Source organism: Cavia porcellus, unplaced genomic scaffold (assembly GCF_034190915.1).
Source record: "Cavia porcellus strain 051 isolate PalLab524CR breed Dunkin Hartley unplaced genomic scaffold, mCavPor4.1 scaffold_4, whole genome shotgun sequence".
Classification (NCBI taxonomy): domain Eukaryota; kingdom Metazoa; phylum Chordata; class Mammalia; order Rodentia; family Caviidae; genus Cavia; species Cavia porcellus.
In genome coordinates, this window is record NW_026947487.1 from 105992129 (window position 1) to 106016448 (window position 24320).

The following is a 24320-nucleotide window of genomic DNA, read 5'->3' on the forward strand; positions in this document are numbered from 1 at the left end:
CTGGAGAGGGTTGTGTGCTGGGTGGAAGCTACATCTCCTTTTCTGCCCAGCAGAGCACTCTAGAGGCTTTAATCTGTACTGGTGAAAAGTGAGGTTCCAGGCTTGACTTTATCAACTGTTCCTCTCTGCATCCTTTGCTCCTGGAAGGCTCTAAGTGGCATGGACCAGGGAGGGAGAGGGCAGGTGAGCTGTCCACACTAATTCCCAGATACTGGGATGCTAGACAGTGCTCTGTCCCTAGGGCAGAACTGACTATAAGGTGGAGGTTTCCTGTGGAACCACTAAATCCTGCTGGTCTGTGCCCAGCACTGGATTAGAGCCAGGTAAACTACCAGTCGAAAGATACAGCAGCCTGGCCTGCACCCCAGTTTGGCATGAGCTTCAAAGTTTGTCTCAAGGGCTTGCTTTAGCTCCTAAAGGAAGGGCTGGCCCCTGCAGCCTAAGGACCAGAATGTTCTGGGACCACAACTCCTGACCAGGAAGAAGTGCATCTTTTATTTTTTTCCCCCCCTTAGGACATTTAACATTTTCCTAGAGCAGATCTGAAATACATAGTGTACTAATGAAAGACAAAGTAGAAACAGCACATGGTACTCCCCTTCTAAAGGATGGCTGGGGAGGGACAGAGTCTGGAAGCCAAGTGGCTTAGGTGGGGCATATGCCGTGGGCCTTAAACAGCTGGTTGTTAAAATGGAGGATCACGAATGTGCTTCACCACCAGCTGGAGGAAGCTGGGCTGGCTGCTGTGAGCTGTGGTGCTTGGGACAAGGAGGGCAGCCGCTGAGGGAGTGTCTGCATTCAGGAGGCTGGTGGTGCTCCCTGTGTTCCCAGGGTGCCTCCGACACTCTAGGCCTCAGCTTTGTGAGGATGCTGCTGGGCCATTCAGAGCCTCCCTCCAGCATTGCTAACCCCAGGTTTATGGACACAATTGGCAAAGCTAAACCCAACACTACAGAAGCTTTCCGGCCTGAACTATGCCTTCACTTCCACTGTCCTGGTGCTAGAATGGGTGCTCAGGTTGCATGGGTAACACCTGGAGGCTTTCAGGAAGGAAACAAGGAGGGGCAGGGCGCCAAGCAGGAAGACATGGAGCTGATGAGCCTGGTGTTCTCACTTGCTACTGGCTGCCCTCCTGGTCAGATGTTTGATTTTGCACCTATAAGAAAATGCAGACGCACAGAGGGTAAGGAGGCACGGTACAGCTGGGAAGAGGGCCACCTGCTAACATCTAGCTCCACAACTGTGTCTTGGGAGCTTCAGCAGCTCCAGGGCCACTCTAGATTCTTTACCTGGGGGTTAGGCATGCTGGGGAATGAACTCTGGGCCTGGTGTATCCCAAGTACATTCTCTGCTACTGAGTCACATGCCCAGCCCCTCTAGAGTTCCTGATACTTGGGAACATGCATTTCCATCTCACCCATTCTTTTCCCAGGACAGTTATGGTTCAGGCCCTGGGTAGCAGTGAGGGCCCCCTGAGCTCAGCAGGCCAAAGACAGCTGGCTAGAAGAAGCAGGGGACTTTACCACTGTCAACCCCCATGCCCTGGTCTTACTGGGAGGGCCCAACTGGCAGTGTGATGCCACAAATAGTAGAGTTTGGGAAATACAGAATTTGGGTCTTTTAATGTGCATAAAAGGCCATTTTTGGTTCAGGATTAGACCTTCATCAAAGGATGTCAGTGTGCCACAGCTGAGGAGCATGGTGTTGTCCAGACACCTCGAGGACAGTCAGTGGGAGTGGGGTTAGGGAGAAGACAGAAACCAGTGTTCAAACAAACTTACCAGGTGGTTCTTTGGCAAGAGATCCAGGGCCCTGGAATGCACCTGTGATATTCCTTCTATAGAGCTTACACCTCTCCTCCCTCTGCCTTCCATAAGGAGATATTTCAGTCCAGAATTGACCTGAGTGCCCAGCTGCTGGGCAGTAGCCCTTAGTACTGCTGGGCCAACCAAACCCAACGCTGAGATGAACAGCAAGGCAGGGCCCATCCATCACATGAGTGCTACTACAAGACAAAAGTCCCATGCTTTCCCCACACAAACCTGCCCAAATTTAAGACCCTCCCTTGCTTACTGGGCGGCCACAAGGCCCAACACAAGAAGGGTGGGAAAGGAGGCGGGACCAGACCACTCACTGCCTGCTCTGTGGCTGTGCTTCCCTCTGAGCTGTCAGTCTCCAGATAGCCCCTCTGGTCCCCGGGTTCCTGTTGGACCTCCGTAGTTCTACATGAGCAGCCCTCATTACCAAGGACCTTGTTCTTGTCACTGTCATTTATTCCTATGCAGAAAATCACCAGTTAGCCGGGAATGGTGGTGTATAACTGTAATCCCACTACTCAGGAGGCTAAAGCAGGGAGACTGCAAAGAGTCCAAGGTCAGCTTGAACTACATAGTGAGACTCTGTCTCATAAAAAAAAAAAAAAAAAAAAAAAAAAAAAAAAAACAAGACAAGTAATCCCAGCACTCAGGAGGCTGAGGCAGGAGGATCATTTCGAGTTCGAGACCAGCCTGGGCTACAAAGTGAGCTCAAGGCCAGCTTGAACTGCATAGTGAGACCCTGTCTCAAAATATACAAAACAAAAATCACCAATCAATGGCCAATTTTGGAGGGTCCAACAGACCCCCTCAAGGATCCAGAAGTGATCTAGAGCTTGAGAGGACAAAAGGCTGATGGGCTGGGACCAGCTGGAACTCCTAATAGCTACTGAGTATGTGGAGGTGACAGGACAATCCAGAACCACAAACCACAAGCCACAGGAACAGACAGCGGGAGCCCAAGGTACACCACAGAGGGGAGGCCTAAAGACAAAGACCCTGCTGGCCCTTTGGTGCCCTGACAATTTCCAAGGCAGGAAAAGCAAGCTGGGGCCTGCTGAGCACATGGCCCAGTTCACCCCTGGAGCCTGACCTGCAGTCTGGGCTCTGTGCTGGTCCATGTGCTCCAGACTTTCCAGCAGCCTGTCCACCTGGGCTTTGATCTGGCTCAGCTCCCCCCGGATGGAGTGCAGCTCCTCGGTGTGCACTGCTGGGGAGGGGCCAGGGTTGGTGTCCACAGAGGGCCTGCTACACCACACATAGGCCACCCACCTACTCCCCAGCACTGCAGCTGTGGCTCTACTCACGCTTTATCTGCTCAGGGGGCAGGGGTCTGCTCCTAGAGGCCTTGTAGGGGCTGTAGCCACTCTTGACCCCCAGGCCCACAAAGCTCCTCCGGAACTTAGTGGACACCTGGTTGATGAGTGGAGGGATCCTCTGGTATCCATATACCCTGCAATGACAGGACAGAGGGTATCAAGCCGACCAGCCCCATGGGCTCCCCCAGAGACCTGGGGCAGGACATACCTACCTGTAGGGGACGTAGTCCCTGTGCAGCTCATAGTTCAAATCGTAGCTGCTGCTGCTGTGGGGACAGATGGGGAAAGCAGGGTGTGTTTCATTGTCCAGGGCCAGAGCCTTCTTGGTTCCTGGCTGAATTTGGGGGAAAGTGAAGTATGCAGCTCTTCCTTCAGATGCCAAGATTCTCCACTGCAAGACCCTAGTGACTTGGCCAAGGTTACTGTGTCAGACCACAGCAAACCAGCTTCCCCCTGCTCAGATTCTGATAAGGGACCCCTCCTTGTGGTTCCAGGTGGCAGGAGAGGCACAGTTGCCTCCAAAGATCCCTCTGCCTAAGTCAGGCACTGCAGATGTTCTGGATCTGAGTCTGGCAAAGGATGAAAGGGAGGAGTTAAGTCAGAGCCCAAATCCAAGGTGGGTGTGAGAGTATTTAATCCTGGCACAGGAACTGACAGGAAGCAGGGCCAGCAGACAGGGTTAGGACTGTGGCCAGGCCACCTGCCCCTTTGCTGCAGGCCCTGGAAAACGGTGACCTTGTCGCCTGACCCCTTTTCAAACAGACTCTGAGCCTCCAGTTTCCAGGAGGGGTGCGGGTCAGTGCGGAGAGACAACTGCCCCCGCCCCATCGCACCCCCACCGCCTCCAGAGTGATGAGTTGACTTACAGGGGTGGAAAGGGATCCATACTAGGTCGGGTAAAGTTCTGGAAGAACTTTCTGGTACTGTGGTCCTTGTGGCCAGGTCAGGGTCAGCCCGGAGGACGCCCGGAAACGCTGACCCCTGCCATTCATCCCGCCAGGGTCCCCAGAATACTAATGGGGTTCTCGGTCACCACCACCACCCCACCCCTTTTTTGGCTCCAGGAGATCTGGGTGAGCGGCGGGGAAAGCACGGCTGCCGCGGATTCCGGTCTGAGGAGGAGAAGAGAGGCAGCCGGTGGGCCGGGGTGGGAGGGCTGGATGCCGCGCCAGGCGCCAGGCGGTGTGGGAGGGGCTGAGGTCAGACAGCGCCCCAGGCCACCCTCCGCGTGGCTGAACGGGAGCCACGCCCCAGATAGCGCCTAGTATCAACCTCCAGGGCTACCCTATGAGAAGCTTTTCTGTCACGGCATTGGTGGTTCAGTGGTAGAATTCTCGCCTGCCACGCGGGAGGCCCGGGTTCGATTCCCGGCCAATGCAAAAGAGACAATTTTTTTTTTTTTTTTTTGTTTCTCCAAGTGACTTGTTTCAAGTATACTTTTGAGAGTAAGCTGGGAGGAGCAATTTAAAGCAACAAGATTTTGCAAACTGCTCTCCGCGTTCAGACAGGCTGGGTGGAATAGGGCCAGGGCGTTTGCTTTCCCACGCTGTTGCAGGCAGGGGTCCCTCCGGTTTGGGGACTTCCCTACCCTGCCGTCCTTTGCCAGCAGCGTGGCCTGTGTCCTCACTAGGTCCCAAAGGAGTGGCCAGTTTGCACCAGGGCAGTGGCTGCAGCTGCCTTCTGATCAGGCTACCGGTCCTGGCCTGCAAGCCTAGGACTTGTACCAAAAGGGAAACAAAATACAAAAGACCTGTTTGGAATGGCTCCGGGCCGGAATCAAGCCACCTCCTCAACTGTCCCAGGGCCAGGCTATGGGGCAGGCTGAGGGGACTTGTGTGGGCTAAATTCACTGCAGCTTGTCCTCTGTACTGACAAATTCCACTTGGGGGCTGTATTAAACTTGAACACTTCTTAATAGAGAAGCCCTCCAGGAGCCTAGTGCTGGGCAGAGCCCCATCCCCACCTGTCGCTTCCTGGATGCCATCGCAAGAGGCCCAGTGACACCACCACAGCCTCCCACCATGCTACCCAGCATCTGGGGAGGCACTCGATTGTTCTCACTGGAGTCCTCCGAGCATGATGAGGCCTGGAGGAGGCCACCTGTGCCTCAGAGGTTGAATGCCAGGGGCCCCTCTGAAAGAAGTCAGAGTCCCTGTCCTACAGGGCTGCTCCCCATCGCCTCAGACTGTACCCCATCATGGGCAAGCCCACAACAGAATGCCCAGAGAGGGCAGACAGGGCTGAATCTGAAACCACTGGGAGAAGAAGCAAGGCAAAAAATATGAAATCTGATGAAGGCAATTAAAAGTGAAGAGCTGAGGAACTTTGTCTCACCTCACAAAAGGCCCTGTTATGGGACGTGGTGGCACATCCCTATCATGGCAACACTGGCGAGCCTGAGAGAGGATTACCATGAGTTGGAGGCCAGCCTGGGCTTTGTGGTGAGTTCAAGGCCAGTCTCAACTGCACAGTGAGGCCCTGTTTTAGAAATAAACCAATGAACAAACCAAAAACAAAAACTGGTGTGGAGGGCACACCTGTGGGAGGGCATGGCAAAAGGATTGCCTTGAGTTCAAGGCCAGTTTGGACTACAAAATGAGACACTGTCTGGGGGCGGAGAAGGAAGGTGCGGGGTGCTGTGTTAGCTAAGCATGGTAGTACATGCTTGTAATCCTAGCACTTAGGGAGACTGAGGCAGGGAGATCTAAATTCAAGTCCTGCCTAAAAATTTAGTGAAAGCCTGTCTCCAGAGAAAAAAGCAAAAAAAAAAAAAAAAAAAAAAAAAGATTGGGAGGATCTAGCTCAGTAGCATAGCACCCACACTCACAGACCAAGTGGGAGATAGCCCTAACCTTCATCTTCCCTGGCATAAAAAAAAAGTGTTTTTCTTTATATTTCCTAAGCAAGATGTCACCCATAAAGATTCTCATTTATTGCCTCCCAAATATCTATAGCTAGGAAAAGCCCCAACATCCTCAGGTAAGGCTCCCCCAGCACCCTGGGCCCAGGAAAGAGGGACACCCTTCCCCATCAGCAAGACATTTTGGTTATGTCAGCTAAGGGGGCACCAGAACATGCTGGGTCCACTCCCCCAGTTTAAACAAATCCTGAGCCCACAAGACCAGGAACCTGCTTACAGGGATGATAACCTGAGCTGTGTGCAGCCACCATATTTAGGGAGGCTTTGGGGTCCTTGTCCTATCTCAGGGAACCCACACAAGCCAGCAGCCAGCCTCCCTCCCAGTGGGGTCCGGACAGACTCACCGGAAGCCGGCTGTGTCCTGCTGCCTCTTCTGTCCTGGCTGGCCAGTGCTGGACCTGAGCTCTCCAGCCATGTGCAAATCTAAAGGAAGAGCAAGAGATGGGGCTCTTGAGGTGAGAAGACGAAAAAAGGGGGTGCAGGGGAAGCAACACAGGGCCCTGTCTTGCTCCTGAGCTGGGGACAGGGACCAGAGCTCCAGTTCCTTTGATGGACAGCCTCTCCTGGCCTCTGATGGATCCAAGTCACCCTACCTAACACTAGGCTAGAGGTTATCTTAGAGGTAATCCCTAAAGAAAAGACAAATGATCCTTTGGCACATTTCAAAACAGTGATACCTCAGTGAAAACACAGAGTATCACCCCGATGCCTGTCCTGGAATTTGGGTTGACACCATCAACAGGGAGAAGAGGGACTACCTGGATGGATCCTTGTGTGTACTGAGCAGACAGCCAGCCTTGGTCTAGGTTAATTCTCAAGTGTCCTCTTGCTGTCCACCAGAGTTGGACAGTGTGTGCCCGGCCACCTGCGCTGCCTGCCTGCTGCCAGGCCCACGCCCCATACTGGCCCTGTGCCAAGCCTGTGCTGGCTGCTGCTGCTACTGCCACTAAAAGAGCCAAAGTGGCTTGCATCATAAGCAAAGGGAGCACTTTCTACAAAACAGCCTTAAATTCACAAAACTGGAGCCCTTGGAACCCTCATGGTAAATGAGTCTGGGACCAAGGAGGTTCCAGACTCATTTACCATGAAATCCCAGAAATGGGAGGAACCTGGTACAAGATGTGATACCCACACTACTCTCTGGGCTCATGTACTGATAATGTTTCCACTCAGGACCCAGTTTTGGGGCAATTAGAGAGGCCAGTAATGTTTTCTCAAATCCTATTAAAGTGAATTTGACACATTGAAAACTCAAACTAGAAGCTGGGCATAGTGGCCCATGCCTGTAATCCCAGAATTTGGAAGGCTAAGGCAGGAGAATCACTGTGAATTCTAGAGCAACCTGGGCCACAAAGTGAGGTCAAGGCCAGCCTGAACCACATCATGAGACCCTGTCTCATAAAGACAAAAAAGCAGAGGATTTAGCTCAGTGGTATAAGTGCCTGCCTGGCAAGCATGAGGTTGTGAGTTCAATCCCCAGTACCAAAAAAAAAAAAAAAAAAAAAAGGAAATCAAATTAGAAGGGTTATGGCAGGATTTATAGTTAACAATTAGGCATTACTATGTAAGTGTTAGCAGGAAATATTTTTAAAAACACAGCCAGGTATAGTGGTATATGCCTATAATCCCAGTACTTGGGAGGCTGAGGCTGGAGGATCATCATGAGTTTGAGGCCAACCTGGGCCACATAGTGAGCTCAAAGCCAGCCTGAACTACATGGTGAGATGCTGTGTAAAAAACAAAAACACCATCTGTGGTGATGCACGCCTGTAATCCCAGCACTCTAGGAGGCTGAGGCAAGAAGATTGCAAATTTGAGCCCACCCTGGGCAATTAGCAAAAGTTTGACTCAAAGTAAAAATCTTAAAAAGGATTGGGGATGTAGGTCAGGGCAAAGATGTTAAATTCAGTCTCCAGTAATGGAAAGAAGAAGGAGAGGAGAATGATGATGAGGAAGAGGTACAAAGGAGTCCTAATTTCTTTCTTGTTTTGTTCTGTTTTGTTTTGTTTGAGACAGGGTCTCACTGTATAGTATGGGCTGACCCTGAACAGAGATGAGGTCTGGGGGAGATGCTTGGCCTCAGACCAGTCCCAGTTTACCTTGCGAGCTGGGGAAGGCAGCCGCCTTGTGGTTACATTGCTTAGGGTTGGGGTCTCTGCAGCAATGTTTGAGGTCACATCTGGGGTGGGGAGAGGTAGTAATGGGACCAGTGACTGACCCTAAGAGCAACCATGAGTCAGGCCCTTTGGGCACCCAGACCAAACTGAAGCTCCTGTCCTGTGGGACTCTTGGTATGCAGTGATGCAAGAACAGGTAGGAGCCATTGCCATATTCCTGAATGTAGGGCAGGCTTTATATGTGTGTAAGAAGTGTGATCTCGAAACAGAGACATTTGCAACTCTGCTGGAAACAAGAAATACAAAGAGCATGGCTTTCAGGCTCCAGGAATCCAAATCATATATATGTAGTGTATGCAGGGCCCCAAGAATTCTTTTTCAGGGGATGCAGGGATTTGAACCCAGGGCCTTTGCACTGCCCTAACTCTTTTTTTTTTTTTTTTTTTTTCTTTAGACAGGTTTTCACTATGTAGTTCAGGCTGATTCTGAACTCACTATGTAGCCCAGGCTCGCTTTGAACTCACAGCAACCTTCCTGTCTCCAGGGTGCTAGGATTATAGGCATGCACTACCACACCAACCCTAGCCCTTTTTTAAAGATGTTTTTTGTTTTGTTTTGTTTCAAATTGGACATAGTGACACATGCCTATAATTCCAGCACTCAAGTGGTTGAGGCAGGAGGATTGAAACAAGTTCGTGGGTAGCCTGGAATGCGTAGTGAGATCCTGTCTCAAAAAAACCACCATAAATAAATGTCTGTTTTGTTTTGTTTTATTACAGAGTGCTAAGAGTACATGCATGAACCACCAGACCCACTCACCAAATAACTTGCTTCATGCCTTCTTTTTTTTTTGTCTTTTTCCTTTTTATCGGTACCAGGGATCGAACTCACAACTGCCTACTTGCAAGGCAGGCGCTTATGCTGCTGAGCTAAATCCCCAGCCCCCATGCCTTCTTTTTTTCACCTGCATTTTATTTTATTTTATTTTTTTATTTTTTTTGTCCCCCCACTCACCTGCATTTTAGAGATATGTGACTTTAAAGTCAAAAGGCAGAGCTGAAGCCTACTCCAGGGAGGCCTGCAAAGTCAGGTGACACATCGGCCATCTGTGCTCCACCATGGGCATGTGGCCACTGCATCAGCATTTTCTACACGATAGGACAGACAGCTCCGCATGGGACAGGGTGGTGAATCTGCTGCGGTTCTAGCCCCTTCGCTGCCTCAAGGCAGGACAGGGAGGAGCATAACTGATGTCTCCTGCTGAAGTAAAGTAACAGCATAGAGGCCATGGGTCAGAAGTGGGTTGACTCTCCACAGTCACAGCTCACAAAGGCCCCGGATGGACTTCTGAGAGACACACCATCCTTCCCATCAGCTGTGCTGCAGGACCGCGCAGAACAGGAGTAGGACTGTGAGCAAACGGGAGTCAACATGAATGACAGCCAATGACTCAGTAGCAGGAGGTAAGCATTCAGGTGGGAAGAAAGCAGAAGAAATCAGAGACCCCCAAGCCAATGTAAGTAAGCACAAGAGTCAGGAAAGGAGAGAAGCGGAAAGAGGTGGACGTGTCCAATGACTGGTCACCAGATTCACCAAGCTGACTCCCAGATACATTGCCCTGAATTTCTCAGACCAGTGCAAAGCAGTTTACTTATTTTCACAGCGCTCCCTAGAAGAAAGGAAAGGTTAGATCATTCCCAATATTAAAGACTGCAAGTAGGCATCAACAGTAAGCATTGGGCTCTTCCAGTCAGAGCCACAGGCCCAGCTTTCAATTAAAGCTGATGAAGGGAAGAAGCAGCAACTTGGCCTTTGGTGGCAGCAGCAGCAGCTACATTCAGCTTTCAAAGATGGTGGCATCTCTGTCCCACTTCAGTGCTGCCTCTTGCGTGCTCAGCAGAGGCAGCGGGACCTTCCCCAGGCCAGCTCAGCTGCGTGATCTCTTCCAGATCTGATTCTCCAGCCCTTTCAGATTTTCTGAGAGCTAACATGTATCTTCTACAAACTTCTACCTAGAGTCGCCAGAATTTGTTTCTGTGGCTTAAAGCTAAGAATTTAATTTAAAAAAAAATAGGGCCTGCAATGGATGGAACAAGAAGTTGTGAAGGAAACAGGGGCAATCTAAGGTCTGTAACTGGCCAGAGGATGTTAAAAATCCAGCTAGTATTAGGGATGGGACTCCAGCAGCCTATGACCTGCCATGGTGAGACAGTTAATCCTGTGGTCCCCTAGAACAAAGCACCATCAAAGGCTAGGCTTTGAGGGATTTAGTGGCTCCTGCCATAGAAGAGTACAGAGTATACTGAACAGAAGGTCTTTGGGGTGGGGCGGGAGCTGGACATGGCAGCACAGGCCTGTAATCCCAGCATTCTGGGAGACTGAGTCAGAAAATTCACAAGTTTGATCCCATCCTGAGCAATTTAGCAACTTTTTCTTTTGTGCCAAGAATTGAATTTACAACCTCGTGCTTACCAGGCAAGTGCTGTGCCACTAAGCCATATCCCCAGCCCATAGCAATTTATTGATACCCTGTCTCAAAATAAAAAAATACATTCGTTCGCAGGGTGGGTGTGTTAATCATGGCCATGGGAAAGCAATTCGCAACAGATGTCTCCATCTTTAGGTGTCCTAGGCTGTGAAGCTCTAGGTGTCTCTATGCACAGCCAGCAGGGACTAATTCCCAAGAGCACCACAAGCTAGTCCCTTGGGTGCATGATGAAAACATGTTTACATTCATGTAAAGTTTTTTTTTTCATAATGTACATAATATTTTACTGTTGTACTACATGGAGACAGTTCATAAGTAATATATCAAAACATACTGGAAGCACAAGCTCAAATTTTTACAGATAGAGGTTTGGAACTAATGTATATAAAAATGGAACAAATCACCAGGTTTATGTCTAAGAGAGTACTAGGAAAAAAAATGCCAGCCACATTTTTTTCTCTGTACTCAGGAGGCTGAAATAGGAGGGCAGGACTGCCAAAGGTCTGAGGCTAGCCTGAACTATATTTCGAGACCATGTTTTTAAAAAAAAGAAAAAAAGAAATAAAAGAAAGCTCTCTGTTCTACAACAGACGTGTAGAATTTGAGCTTGAGGGGCAAGGGATCCTAAGGAATCCTCTTCCCAACTCTGGGACAGCCTCACAAAGAGTTCCTCCTTTAGGGAAAACCAGAATTGTTACACATTACTATTTCTCCCCCAAGGGCAGAGAACTGATTACTATTTCTAGATTGGAATGAACCCATCGCATCAGCAAGGGTTCTTCTTTCCGCTTCCCAGGGAAGTTAAATTAACAGGCAGAGTTTTGCCTGGAAAGGCTATCGACATAAGAAAGCCTCTTCAGTATTGGAGGTGCCGGGGATTGAACCCGGGGCCTCGTGCATGCTAAGCACGCGCTCTACCACTGAGCTACACCCCCGTTAGCTACTCCAGAAGAGCCAGATCAATACACATTTTCTTTCATCGCTTCCCGGATTCAAGAAGGAACCACCGTGGGCATTTTACAGACTTTGAGGGAAATACACGTGCTGGCCCAGAACAGTTTACCAGATAAGGAAAAATAAATTCCCCAAATAAAACACACAGAGATAGACACACCGTGGTTCAGGGTTTGTAAAATCTCCATAATTTATTTTGGGGATCCACCCTGAGGTGCAGAATCTTTCTCTATCACAAATAATCACTTAGCCAACACTTCCTGATAGCCTAGTCTTTATTTTCTCCTCGGATCGGATCTTCACCTAAGCTCAGACAGAAAGGCCAGGAGCCAGGGGAGGGAGCGCCTTAGGCTGAGAACCGCCCCTCACGGTTTTGCACGGGAACCGCAGAGGTTACCCTCTTTGGGGCGGGCCGAGGCGGGTCTCCAGCACTTCGGGTCTAAGCCTGCGCGGACCCGGGAAGCGACCCCGCACTACGAACCAGGACGGCCCCTGTGAGTGGGCCTGGGGTCCGCGGTCCAGTCTCCTCGGCCTCGACTGGCGCGCAGGGCTCCGACTCTCCCTCGGGCGGCCAAGCAGCATTACTGCCACCCGCAGGAAGCCCACCCAGTGACTTGCAGGAAGCCCATTCGGAGGCGTGCCACCGTCTCCAGGCGGCCCGCGGAAGGACGTCGGCCAGGTGACAAACGCGCTGCACAGCGCGGAGTCCTGGGCCGAGTCCCGGGCCGAGTCCCCAGCTAGCTGGGGCCCTACGGTTGGTGGGGGCGGGGCTTTAGGTTGGGCATAATGAGTCGAGGGGGCGGGCCTCAGGGACTCGGTGTGGGCGGGGCCGAGAGTGAAGGCGGGGTCGAGGGTGAAGGCGGGGCCGAGGATGAAGGCGGGGCCGACGGTGAAGGCGGGGTCGAAGGTGAAGGCGGGGCCGAGGATGAAGGCGGGGTCGACAGTGAAGGCGGGGCCGAGGGTGAAGGCGGGGCCGAGGGTGAAGGCGGGGCCGACGGTGAAGGCGGGGCCGAGGGTGAAGGCGCGGCCGAGGGTGAAGGCGCGGCCGAGGGTGAAGGCGGGGCCGACGGTGAAGGCGGGGTCTTATGGATCCTTCTGCAGCGCGTGAGCTGATCCTGGCTCCCAGAGGGCTCGGGCAACAGCAAGTGGTCTTCAGTCTGCAGCTCCTGGGGAAATTGTCTTGGTTCCTGACCTGGAGTTGGGGCTGTTGTTGATTGCTGGACAAGATGAAGGCAGGAGAGACGGTTCATCCTCCTAGGCAACCGTGGTCAGATCCTTGGACAGGAGCCTGGGGTCTGGGCTTTGGGCTCGCGGCGACCATCTGCTGGGAGTGGTGAAGATGTTGGTAACATCTGTATGAATCCCCCGCGTGTGCCTGCGCTCTGAACCTAGGTACTACATGGCTTGTGGAGCGCCACCAATTAAACGACTGAACCAGAAAATCCTTCCTTCTGAAAGGGTTAACTGATAGCCAGACTATCTAGTTTTGATTGCTGTGCTACCTTGGGCAAGTTACTGAACCTGTCTGTGCCTCCATTCCTTCAACCATAAAATGGGAGTAGTAATACTCTTTTCTCAATGAGGATGTGCTTGTGTAACGACTTAGTCCAATTATTTAAGTACAAGATGACCAAAAATTGCATATTTTAAAATTTGTATAATATACCAAGACATATAAAAATGACAGTTTTATCAAATTTATTCAATATAATAATTGATTGGTTGAAATGACACCTGCCCAAACAGAGCTTGGGATAGTAAGCAAACAGGCAATGCCCAAGTGATGCTCGGGGTAACCTGTTAAGGGGTTAAATGAATTCGTAGATGTCGAGTTGATTACACTGTCTGACAATGTTTATTAAGTATCATTTGTGATGTCTGGGGCACTGGATGAGGCAGCAGGATTGGACAGATTCTGACTATACGATCAGCTATGCAGAAGCACTCCACCAGTGGGGACAGGACAAGAGTCTGGTCTTCCAAGTTACTGGGGAGCCTGGAAGCGCCCAGAGGTTGAGCAAGAAAGGGGAGGGACAAAGTGAATTGCAGATACAAGAGCATTTTGGTCATTTGAATTCTTTTTCCAAAAGACCAGTTGCAGATGATGTGGTGGTACATACTTGTAATTCCAGCTCTGAGGAGGCTGAGGCAGGAGGATCAAGAGTTCAACCCCAATCTGGGGAAGTTAGTGTGACTCAAAAAGTTAAGAGAAAAAAAGCGGGAGGCTGCTGGGATTGTAGCTCTGTGCAAAGGCCCTGAGCTCAATTCCCAGGATCAGCGGGAAAAAAACAGTACTTGCAAGTCTGGCTCATTTATAACTTAGTTTAATGCTTTTTGGATGCATCTGGTGAGGAAAACTCCAGCTGTTCCAGAGAGTTCAGCCCTTCCGATCGCAGACTTCTGCTGTAGTACATGGAAGCCCATTTTCCCAACCGAAGAAGCAAGTTGAGGGTTTCAGGCTATTCTTTTCTCAAGTCAGGCTCCTCCTTCCCACACTGGCTTCGCTGCCACTCCACCAACTTCCTGCAAGATCTGAGATCTCTAGATGTTAGGCATGCAACCCAGCCTGGTCATGGTCTTGCCCAAATGAGCAGACAGGCAAGCAGAGCTGGTGCACCGGGGGCTGGCAGGAGAGCTACCTGGCTTGGCTCAGGGCCCTGGGTCCCACCGGGAAATGTGCTCCTGAGCTGAAAAGGAAGCAGAACAGGGTGGTGCTTCATTGCAGCCAGGCAGTCCTGCGATGGGGGCTCTGCTGCGCTCAGTCCAGAAGTACCCATGGTTGTGATCCCATGAGGAGCCCAAACCCTGTTAGCAGGTGCTGCTGGTAACTGGTACCAGGTCAGATGTCACCTCTGGCCTCCCTCACGTAGCTCACTGGGCTCTATAGAATCATGGAATATCGGGGGCTGGGGATTTAGCTCAGCGGCATAAGCACCTGCCTTGGAAGCAGGCAGTCGTGAGTTCGATCCCTGGTACCGATAAAAACGAAAAAGACAAAAAAAAAAAAAAAAAAAAAAAGAATCATGGAATATCAAGGGACAGACAGGTCTCTGAGTGGCAGGTTTCATGACAGAAGAGGGATCTTGGAGAAATCCCCAGCAAGATGTGGCTGCAGTCTAGCCTCTCCATGGACTTAAACTGCATATGTGATACTGAGCCCACTGTCCACCCTCTGGGCCTTGGACACCTGCAGGTTCAAGGTCCTAAATGGGACATCGTCTGTGGCTCTGTGTATTCAAACATACGTGGTGCCTGTGACTCAGATATCTTAGTGGCCTGGAGTAGGCTAACAGTGCCCCAGAGGACAAGAAACAGAGGAGGGGAGCCCAGCGAGGTCCCTCACCAAACTGACAGATGTAACGGTTTCGAGTTTTGCATCGCTGGTCATTCCAGTTGAAGGCAGACGATGCCTGAAGCTCCACACAGTTGCCAAACCTGGGGGGCCAGGATAGGGGTGTACCGGGTGGAGGAATGAAATTAGGAGTTCAGGTGAATCTTAAACCTTTCATCCATTAGGCTATCTGCATCTACCAGCTCCCACCCCAAGCTCCCATCCTGCTTCCAGAGCATGGAAGCTCTTCTCAGGAAAGCCAGGAGGTGTCACCAAATCCGCCATCATGGCAGTTCTCAGCCACACCAGCTAGTGGGGTGGGCCTGGGACAGAGAGGGCCACCTCCTTCTGTCCCAGCTGGAGAAGAGATGCCAGGAGCTTGGTCAGGCCTGACCAGCAGTGGGGAGCACAGGGGAGATATTTGGAGCCCTTGGGGACATGCAGCCTCTGCCCCTCCTCCCTTGCCATCCATGCCCTCAGCATTCCTGGGATTTAAAAATCATGACAAGGCCACATAACTGGAAATTCCTTGGTACAGGACAGCAGATGGATGGAGGTGGGCATGAAGGATGGGGGGGGACAGCTATAGAGTGCTGGATTCAGTGTCATGACGCAGGCAGAGGGCAGGTGGGTTGGCTGAGGGACGGGCTGCTGAATGACAGGTGGAGGGACAGCTGAGGGGACAGCAGGGACAGGCAGATGGGTGAGGCCTTCTTAGCTTCCCTCTCTTTCATGTGATGTTCCTTTTCCCTCACTCAGCCCTGATCCTGCACACTGTACAAAGTTCCCTGGCAGGTAAGGGCCAGGCCTTCAGGGGGTTTTTCAGTGGAATCTGAAGACTCAGCCAAGCAAGCCCAGGGGAGAAGGAGGCCCGGGGGAGGGTGGCCACCCCAGACTCACCCCTGATTGTCAGGCTGACCGAAGGCAAAACTGGTGAAGGACTGGTGCTCCCCAGTGGTCCAGCGGAAGGAGTCCTTTGCCATCTTGTAGGTGAGGCCTGGGTCGGTAGCCAAGGTTGCCCACTGCTTGAGAGCCCTGGGCCCCACTCAGATGCTGAGCCCAGGAGCTTAACACCTAATGCCTTTTACCTCCAGTCCTGAAGCCCCTCATCCCAGTCTTCCAACCCCCACCCCCGATCTGCAGCCCTCTCCTGGGTGAGGTTGGCAGCCTGACTACCAGCTCCACTCTAGGTGCCAAGCTCTCTCCACACTGCTGCAAGCTGCTAGGATTCTGGGAGTTGTGTGGGTCATCAAGCCCTACACTCACCGTTCCCCAGCCAGCCAAGACACTCACCAATCCAGAAGTTCCTGGTCTCAAAGTCACTGTCAGTAACCTCATTGGTAGGCTCTAGGCGGTCCAGGTAGAAGGCGAGGATGTCCTGTACTTTCTGGCTCTCAATCTGGGCCAGCACCCCGCCCTTTCCCTGTAACCCCAACCCAGGTCATACTGACAAGGCCCCCAGAGCTTCAGCCAGCCCTTCCTGCCCATCAGAGCACCCCACCTCAGCAATGGGCCCCATGTATGTGTGTATGTGTGCTGACCTGGCTGTCTTCACACCCAACCCTGACAGCTTCCGGCCTCTGGGACTGGAGTCCCCCTTCCCCTCCCGTTTCTCCCTTCCATGAACAGGGACCCAGCTGACTGACAGCCCACAGGTTCAGGCAGGCTCCTGCCTCACAACAGTTTGTGCCAAGCGCACAGTATCTGAAATATACAGTACTTGAATTGATTGCCAACTTCGACGCATCCCAGAGATGCCAGTGAAAATCTGGATTTCTGGTTTTGAAAACCCTGAATCCTGGCCACTCTAACCTGACATTCCTGCAGGGCAGTCAGCAACCAGAGCTGAATCAGGACAGCTTCTTAGATAAGGGGATTTGTCTCTGGTTCCCCCATGTCCTTAAGTGACCTCCTGGCTTCTGACTTCCTGACCTCTGCTTTATACTAATGAAGACAGGGAAGTCAAGAGATGTTGAAGGGTTACTCCATGGCCTCCCTCATGTGAGATCCTGGAGTCCCTGGGAAGGCAGGGCTCTGTTGTCACCTGGCATTTCATCTTGGCTCCGTAATAGGTATCTGCCTCTGAAGACACGGTGAAACAGTCCCCGTCGATCCTCAGGTCACAGGTGTGGAAAGGAAAGCGCACCTTGGCTGGAGTAGGGGTGGGGGAGCTGAGCTTGTGTATGCCATGGTAGAATCACCACTGCCTCCCACCCTGCCAGGGAGCTAAGCTCAAGGTGCCCCTTCCTCTGGCCTCCTGCTCCCAGCTGGAAATGCGCGGGGGGTGAGTGCTGTGCTGGTAAATGTGTAACAGTGAGCTCTCTCCCTGGAAAAAAGATCCACAGCTTGTGCACTTGCCAGTTTCAGAGGAGTAAATGCTCCCACCATGGCCAGTTTCAGGCCACCAATGTGATGTCACTGAACAGGGAGCAGGGAAGAGATGCACACAGTGGGCTTCTACAGGCTGGTAGAGTGGAAGCCAGCACCTCACCGAAACGGGTCCTGACAGGAGCCTTGGCAGGGACTCACTGGCACACTGGGCTCCCCCGTAGCCAACGTCACAGACACAGGAACACTCCTCTTCCCGGAAGTGGCCATGTATGCACTGCACACTACACCGCACTAACACGATGGAGAGGGGTAAAAGGGCTCAGGCTTGAACATTCAGGGGTGCCAACCCCAGCGAGAACACCCCCATCAGGGCTTATAATGCTGCCATGCGTGGCTTGTGTGGTCTGATCTCACTGTGAAAAGAAGCAACTGGGGGTTTGGAAGGTGACTGGGCCTTGCCCATGGAGTGGGGACAGGAAAGTGGAACAAAAATCCACTCCTAGACAGTGCACACTATAATCCCAGCACTCAGAAGGGTGAGGCAGGAGGATCACTGAGAGTTTGAGGCCAGCCAGGGCTATACAGCAAGACTCTCTCTCAAAAAACAAAACAAAACAAAACAAAAAACAAAACAAAAGATTCCATTCCTGTTTCCGAATTACATCCTCCTCCCATTGTCCCATAGCCTAACAGGCCAAATCTGGTTCCATTTTGAGTCTCCTCCAGAGCTCCAGGGTATGGTAGACTGTTGAATTCAGTGAATTCTTATTGAATGAAAGAATGGAATATACAAACCCCGCAAGTACATGACTGGTGTATACACACCCAGGCTCACCTCCCTCCACGCCCTCACCTTGGCAGTATCTGCCTGTGTAACCAGGTGAACAGTGGCAGTGACAGGTGCTAATGTTGAGATATCCATGATTCCGGCAGCTCATGCGACATGGATTCCTGGGGACCTCTGGTTGGATGAGGAAACTCTGAGCAGGGACCTCCACTGAACAGGCCAGGCAGGTGCTGCCCCAAGTGCTGATGGCCAAGGCTTCCAGGACAGCCACCCACCCTAGGGTTACCAGGCCACGCCGTGATGTGCCTGCTGGAGGCAGGGTGGGGCACTCACCGCAGAGCCCCCCTGCGTGGTCCCAGGCCTTGAAGCAGCCTGAGACACTGGCTGTGCAGAGTGAACACCAGGCGCCCTTCTTATAGGGGACAATTGTCTTCCCGTTTACCTCCCAGTTGCCTCTGTCAGAGCAAATGGCAGCAGGGAATCAGGGAGTTGGGAGAGACAGGAAAGCCTGCTAGGAGAGAAGATGGCCTGCAAACAAGCCCTGGGCAAAGTCCTTTGAAGCATGGTCATGCTTCCAGGAAGGGGCATCCAGGGATAAGTTCTGTTCTGCCTGGCCAGCATCTTCTGCACCTTCTCTGTCTCTTCCTCTTCCCACTCCCAGAAAGGGTGCAGACAGAAGAGTGTGCAAGTGGGCATCTCACCCCATGTGTAACTATCCTGCCTTGCCCTCCCACGGCCCGCATCTCAGGGGCTTACCCTGGGGAGTAGACACAGACAAAGGCCTCCATCGCTGCCTGGCCCACAGAGCACAGATGCTGCCCGCAGCCCAGCTGGCTTGAGGTGGCCCACACGAGCTGCAGGAGACACAGAGGCTGAGAAACCCTATCAAGGATCACAGCCACTTTGATCCAGGGGCCAGCAGTGCAGGCAATAAATGCTCCGGCCAGTGCACACAGCTTTAGCCACAATCCAGGCAGATAGCTGGCTCTCCTACCTCCCTGGGGGCCCCGGGAGCAGCAGCTGGGGAAGCGATGCTGGGAAGGGCTGTAAGGATGGTGAGCATCAGAATCCACTCAGGATTTCCTGAGAGGAGAGTAGGAGGTGAAGATTAGTAGATACTTGATACATTTTCACTCATGCTTGTGGAGCCATGGTCAGTCACCCCATCAACAAGCCCATGGTAGCACGTTAGAGGTTGAAAGGGCTCAGAGGGCAGAGACCAGCCATTTGAGGCCATGCTAGCCTGCTAACTCCCAGTGCCTGAGACCAGTGAAGACCAGAGAACCAGGAGCTGGGTATTTAGCTCATACCTAAGCATAAGCACCTGCCTTGCAAGTATGTGGTCGTAAGTTCAATCCCCGGTACCGATTAAAAAAAAAAAAGACCAAAAAAAAAAAAAAAAAAAAGAAGACCAGAGAACCTCCCAGCTGATCCCAACCTGAAGGTCAGCCTACAGAATCATGGACTGCTAAGGTTTGGACTGGTCTGCCATCTAGCAAAACTAATGGGTGTGGGTCTTTAAACTTAGATGTAAAGTCTTTTTCTTCCTCTTCTTCTCTCTCTCTCTTTTTTTTTTTTTTTTTTGGTACCAGGGATTGAACTCACAACTTCGCACTTGCCAGCTTATGCCACTGAGGGAAATTCCTGTCCTGATGTAAAGTCTTAGAAGCAGTGACAACTTGGAAAAAGCACAAATGATCAATATACAGGAACAGCTAAACAAACTTCATTAGCCACTAAAAATGACAAGCACCAGACTGGATTGTGGCAGGAACATGTGAAGATGCAGTCATATACATTAGAGAATCTATTTTTTTTTTTTTTAGGAATCTATGGAACTTTTGCAATCATTGAATTCTTACTAAATGACAAAGCAATTTTCAGCAAAGATCAAAGAATCACTATCCTATAGGCCACATTGTATTAATTCAATGGAATAAAATTTAACAGATAATTTAGAAGTAAAGAAACTGTATTTTGGAAATTTAAATATATACTTCAAAATCAAAAACCAACATCATGAGGCTGAGGCAGGAGGATCACAAGTTTGAGCACAGCAATTAGCAAGTCTGAGCTAAGTAATTTATTGAGATCCTCTCTAAAGTTAAAAATGGTGAGGAAGGTTGGGGATGTAGCTCAGTTCAAAGGCTCTGAGTTCAATCCCCAGTATCAGCATCAGGAAAACAAAAAGAAAAGCAAAAAAAATCCCACACATGGTAGGAAATGGAAAACAGCCCTAATAACAAAACATTTGTTTCTGCACTCTGGGAGGCTAACACAGGAGGTTTGAAAGTTCAGGCATAGCCTGGACAATGTAGTAACTTAGAGATTCTGTCTCAAAATTTAGAAGGAGGGGGGAATCTGTGGATATATTCCAGTAAGAAGGTCCTTGGTTCAATCCCTGGTAGCACTCTATAAACAAACAGATAAATAAAGGTACAGAAAGCAGAACTAAAACTGGAGGAAAAGGAACCCAAATATTTAGGACAAAGTGTAGCATCTTCTGAGATGTCCCACCCAGCACTGTGGGAGCCTTGGTGTCACCTGTGACTCACTCACCTGAGTGTAGTGGGTGCAGGTGGAATTACGGGCACACTCGGCTGTCTCGTGGCTGTACCACTGCCCCTCTGCAAACCAGAGGTTGATCACCTCAACAAAGGACACCGAGCCTTCAGGCAGCAGCTGCATGTTCCAGCCCATCTGCTGGGTGCGCCGTGGGGCAGAGGCCAGGTCTGGGGCTGGCATGCCACATAGGGCTGCCCTAGCTTGGGCCAGCTGAGCCAGGCTCTCACTCCAGTCCTGGGGTGGCACAAACAGATATGCACAAAAGGACTTGGTTGGGCAGTGGCTCCACTGCCCTGCTGTCTCTGAGCACTTATAGCATAACAGGTCTTGGTGAGAGGAGAGCACTGGATGAGGAGTCCTGCTGGCTACCCAATGCTCTGGCCTGGGCTCCCTCACTGTGTGGTGTCAGGGGAGGTCAGGCGGCACCCCAGGCGCTCTCTCCCCAAAGCTGGGAAGGCATGGATGGTCTGGCACTTGACACCTGAGCCAGAGACCTGCTCTGCCCAGGATCAAGCCACCATCTTCCTGAGTCACCAGGACACCCTGAGGCCCTGCCCAGCAATCCAGTTCAGGTGACAGATGGGCTTTTGCTGTCATTGTCCCCATTTGGCAATGTAAACCCTGGGTGGTATCCAGGGCTGCTTGCAGGCTGCTTTCATGCATGTGTATGTGGTACCAGAGACCAAACCCAGGGATGCTCTACTACTGAGTTACATCCCCAGTCCCTTTCATTCCTTGAGACAGGGTCTTGATAAATTGCCCAGGCCATATTTGAACTTGAGATTTTCCTGCCTCTGCCTTCCAGAATGCTGTGATGACATGCATGTGCTACTGGGCCTGACTTATTTTGCCTTTAGGTGAAGCTGACCCTGGCCATTTCAGAAGGTTTCAGAAGCGCTCTGTTGCTCCCACCCCGCCAATCTTCTCTCCTGTGATGCAAAAGCTCCAGCAACCCACTTCTCTTTTCTGGTTCTCCCAGACCCTCTGCCTCCTGGAGCTCCTGGGAATACTGACTGGAGATGAGATGTGAGAGGTCCCCTGGGCTTCAGGCTCAGTGAGCAGAGTGCCCTGAGGTGGGCTCACCCGCTCTTCCCCATAAAATGCAACCCCATAAAAAGAGGGACTTCCTGCAGTCATTATGCCGTGGCCACCCCTGCTCCAGCCCAGCCATCTCATCCAGGCCATGGGACCTCCAGTGGTCACTTAATTTCTATGAGACGGCATCATCTATAAAGTGCAGACAATTAAGTGCCCACGGGACAGATAGCTGTAAGGCTAAATAAATGCAGGGAGAAAGGTGTCCTGTTCAGGTTCAGGCTGCCTGAGTAGATGTTCATTGTGATTTTACCTTCAGTGAGGGCCAGCGGGGAGCAGGGGCAGAGGAGCAGGGCAGGGAAAGAGAGAGAAGTTTCCGCCCCACCCCCACCTCCTGAGAAACTGACCCCAAGCTCTCAAGGTCGCCATCCACACAGCTGTCAACCCCTGAAGGGTTTATGGGAAGCAGCCATGGGGAACCCTGCCTCCCCTTTTTTTCCTGCCTAAGCTCACTGCCCTGTTAACAGAAGTTGGGGCTGTAGGGGTCCCAGGGTGGATGACAGATCCACCCCTCAGCCTCCATCCCAGTAGTGGGGAACCCTCTGCCCCACCGCGGTTCCTGCATGCAATGTGAATAAATGAACGAGCAGCCCCTCCACAGCCTGGCCCCGTGGAACACATCTTCCTCAGGCTCCCTACCCCACCCTGCCTGCTAGACTCCTTTGTAGGGCTCCTCTTCCCTGGAGAAGGGGATCCCCGCCCTTTCATGGCTTCTGGTTTCCATGGCAATGGGATGCCAGGAAAGGCCCAAAGTCTGCTCTTCACACAAGCGGGAGGCAAGGGGCCTGGTCCCCTATGCTAAAGATCCTCTGCAGGAGTCCTGCCCGCCCCCACCCCACCCCTGCAACTAGGGCTTCCGTCCCCCAGTGACCAAGGTGACTGGCTGTCTGTGCCTGCCCTACAAGGCAGAAGGACTGTCTGGCATTGGCATGGCCCGCTGACCCTGTGAGTCTCTGTCCCTCCCTCTAGCTGGCTGTCCTCTCTAGAGCAGGGCCAGGGCCAGGCACTCACCATTCTCCGCATGTTGGCTGCAGGGGGCTGCACCCGACTCCGCAGGCGGTTGTGCAGGGACAGGAGCAAAAAACTCTCCTTTCTGCTCAGGGCTGGGGCCAGAAGAGAAGGTCAGGCTGCCCAGCAGATGGACCTGGGCCCATCCCCCTGGCAAGGTGAGAGTCAAGCCCATCTCTAGGACATCAGACTTGAGATGGATGTGACATGGGTGGTGGGAGGGTACAGAGCATAGAGATGGAGGGAGACCAGAAGGTGGGGACGGGCACGGGGTGCTGGGACAGTGCTAGGGTGCAGTCAGTGGAGAGAGCTAGAGGTCAGGGCGGAGTGTGCCGATGGCCCAGATCTGGGCTCCTCGAAGCCCCCTAGCTGGAGCTCCTCCTCACCCATGCATCTCTTCAGGGGTCCCTCCTTGGCCCTACCCCTCTGCCCATCCCTTTTATCCTACCTTTTCCCCTGCCCCAGGCTCAGGTCTCTCATCAAATGACACCCGCACAACCCAGGGCTCCGGCCTAAGACCTGGCTTGTAGAAACTCTGGTACCCGCTTTGCACACTTTGGTTCCTTACCTCCCGGCACTGACTTCTGCTCTGGCAGCTGAGGTGGCCACACTTCTGCCCAGGCGATGCCAAGGAGAGCCAGGAGCACGGACAGGATGGCCGGCTGATGGCCCTGGCCTCCCCGCCCTGGGGAGGACCCCAGCTGCAGCATGGCCCTGTGGGGCGCTGCAGGGACAGTCTGACTCGGCCGTCCAGCTCTTCTCTGGGCTGAATGGAGCTATGCACAACTTGAGGAGTCAGCCTGGGCTGGCAGACAAAAGGGGCAGGCCAGTGAGTACTCAGTGTGTCCAAACAGCCTCCCGCTAGATTGAAAAGAGACAGACAGCTCCCTGGGATGCCTCCATTGTTGGTTCTCCTCCTGGTCTGGCCAGCCTGCTCCACCAACAACAGGCAGAACGGTGTGCACTGACCTCGTGGCCCCTGCTAATCATTGCAGGATTATTGGCACCCTCAGGGAGCCCTCAGAGACCCTGCTGATTGGCTTGCAGACATTCCAAGCCTGGGGATTAGTGGACAGTGGTTGTGCCCAGGCTGGGACAGTGTCCTCCGGGCCCATGGACAACTTCCACTCCCCAGCCCTTGGCCTAGATGAGGAGGTTGGGGCTTCAGCTCTGTGTCCTGTGGGGCAAACAGGAACTGGGCAAAACCCCTCGGGAGTTGTTTCCTTTCTTTGGAAACTCACCCCAACCCCCAGCCATGAATTAAACATTAGCAGGAGGTAACTGCACACCACACAGGTGCCACTGGCGGGCTCCTAGGAGAGCGGGCTGGAGGAAATGACTGCCTTACAAAAGTCTTTCTGGGTGGCATGGAAGACTAAGCCCAGCCCTGGTACCTGCTACCCTCACCCACGTGAGGCCAGGAGAGGGAGAGTCAGATGGGCAGAGAGGAGCACGTGATGGTTGGCCTTGGCTAGCTCTGGCCCTGCTGGGAGCAGCCTGCCTCTGGACACACAGGCTGTGGGCCAGCGGGAGGGCAGCAAATTGCCACACAACCCTAGGGGGCTGACTGAGGCCTGCAGAATCCCACAGT

General features: G+C 52.2%; 2 protein-coding genes and 2 non-coding genes across 12 annotated transcripts; 1 reads left to right on the forward strand and 3 right to left on the reverse strand.

Moving 5' to 3' along the window:
* Positions 1 to 472: 472 nt before the first annotated feature.
* On the reverse strand, positions 473 to 6898 carry LOC106028116 (heterogeneous nuclear ribonucleoprotein C-like). Of its 5 annotated transcripts, none has more exons than XM_063247653.1 (7): positions 6812 to 6898; positions 6398 to 6476; positions 3346 to 3399; positions 3122 to 3267; positions 2908 to 3024; positions 2135 to 2277; positions 473 to 1156 (listed from the first exon to the last, which is right to left on the reverse strand). In XM_063247653.1, the coding sequence occupies exons 2-7, from the start codon at positions 6466 to 6468 to the stop codon at positions 1118 to 1120; spliced, it is 570 nt and encodes a 189-aa protein (XP_063103723.1). In that variant the 5' UTR covers positions 6469 to 6476; positions 6812 to 6898; the 3' UTR covers positions 473 to 1117. The 5 variants fall into 5 exon arrangements, with proteins under 5 accessions (XP_063103723.1, XP_063103724.1, XP_063103726.1 ...); XM_063247654.1 differs by having other exon boundaries at positions 2908 to 3021; positions 6812 to 6886; XM_063247656.1 differs by lacking the exon at positions 2135 to 2277 and having other exon boundaries at positions 6812 to 6891.
* Trnag-gcc (transfer RNA glycine (anticodon GCC)) lies at positions 4442 to 4512 on the forward strand. Its single transcript has one exon. It is a non-coding gene; the product is annotated as a tRNA-Gly (tRNA).
* Positions 6899 to 11521: 4623 nt separating the features above from the next.
* Trnaa-agc (transfer RNA alanine (anticodon AGC)) lies at positions 11522 to 11593 on the reverse strand. The gene has a single exon. It is a non-coding gene; the product is annotated as a tRNA-Ala (tRNA).
* A 2327-nt stretch (positions 11594 to 13920) lies between these two features.
* LOC100717379 (C-type lectin domain family 18 member A) lies at positions 13921 to 23682 on the reverse strand. 5 transcript variants are annotated; one of them, XM_063247659.1, is made up of 13 exons: positions 23298 to 23678; positions 22733 to 22824; positions 20621 to 20860; positions 18818 to 18915; positions 18395 to 18516; positions 18128 to 18235; positions 17473 to 17565; positions 16988 to 17094; positions 16237 to 16366; positions 15844 to 15978; positions 14956 to 15047; positions 14252 to 14299; positions 13921 to 14144 (listed from the first exon to the last, which is right to left on the reverse strand). In XM_063247659.1, the coding sequence occupies exons 1-13, from the start codon at positions 23437 to 23439 to the stop codon at positions 14088 to 14090; spliced, it is 1464 nt and encodes a 487-aa protein (XP_063103729.1). In that variant the 5' UTR covers positions 23440 to 23678; the 3' UTR covers positions 13921 to 14087. The 5 variants fall into 5 exon arrangements, 4 of the variants coding, with proteins under 4 accessions (XP_063103729.1, XP_003472165.2, XP_063103730.1 ...); XM_003472117.4 differs by having other exon boundaries at positions 15844 to 15940; positions 23298 to 23674; XM_063247660.1 differs by having other exon boundaries at positions 13921 to 14299; positions 15844 to 15940; positions 16237 to 16290; positions 23298 to 23680.
* Positions 23683 to 24320: the final 638 nt, after the last annotated feature.

Excerpts from the sequence above, each read along its gene's own strand:
- LOC106028116 (XM_063247653.1), bottom strand. The coding sequence starts at position 6,468 with ATGGCTGGAGAGCTCAGGTCCAGCACTGGCCAGCCAGGACAGAAGAGG. Across the intron at positions 2,278-2,907 it reads GCACAGAGCCCAGACTGCAG|GAATAAATGACAGTGACAAG; the intron begins GTCAGGCTCCAG and ends TTTTCTGCATAG. Across the intron at positions 1,157-2,134 it reads GCACAGCCACAGAGCAGGCA|GTGCAAAATCAAACATCTGA; the intron begins GTGAGTGGTCTG and ends ATTTTCTTATAG.
- LOC100717379 (XM_063247658.1), bottom strand. The coding sequence starts at position 23,439 with ATGCTGCAGCTGGGGTCCTCCCCAGGGCGGGGAGGCCAGGGCCATCAG. Across the intron at positions 17,566-18,127 it reads CACAGGCAGATACTGCCAAG|TGCGGTGTAGTGTGCAGTGC; the intron begins GTGAGGGCGTGG and ends CCATCGTGTTAG. Across the intron at positions 14,300-14,955 it reads CCGTTACATCTGTCAGTTTG|CTCAGGAGCACATTTCCCGG; the intron begins GTGAGGGACCTC and ends CTTCCTTTTCAG.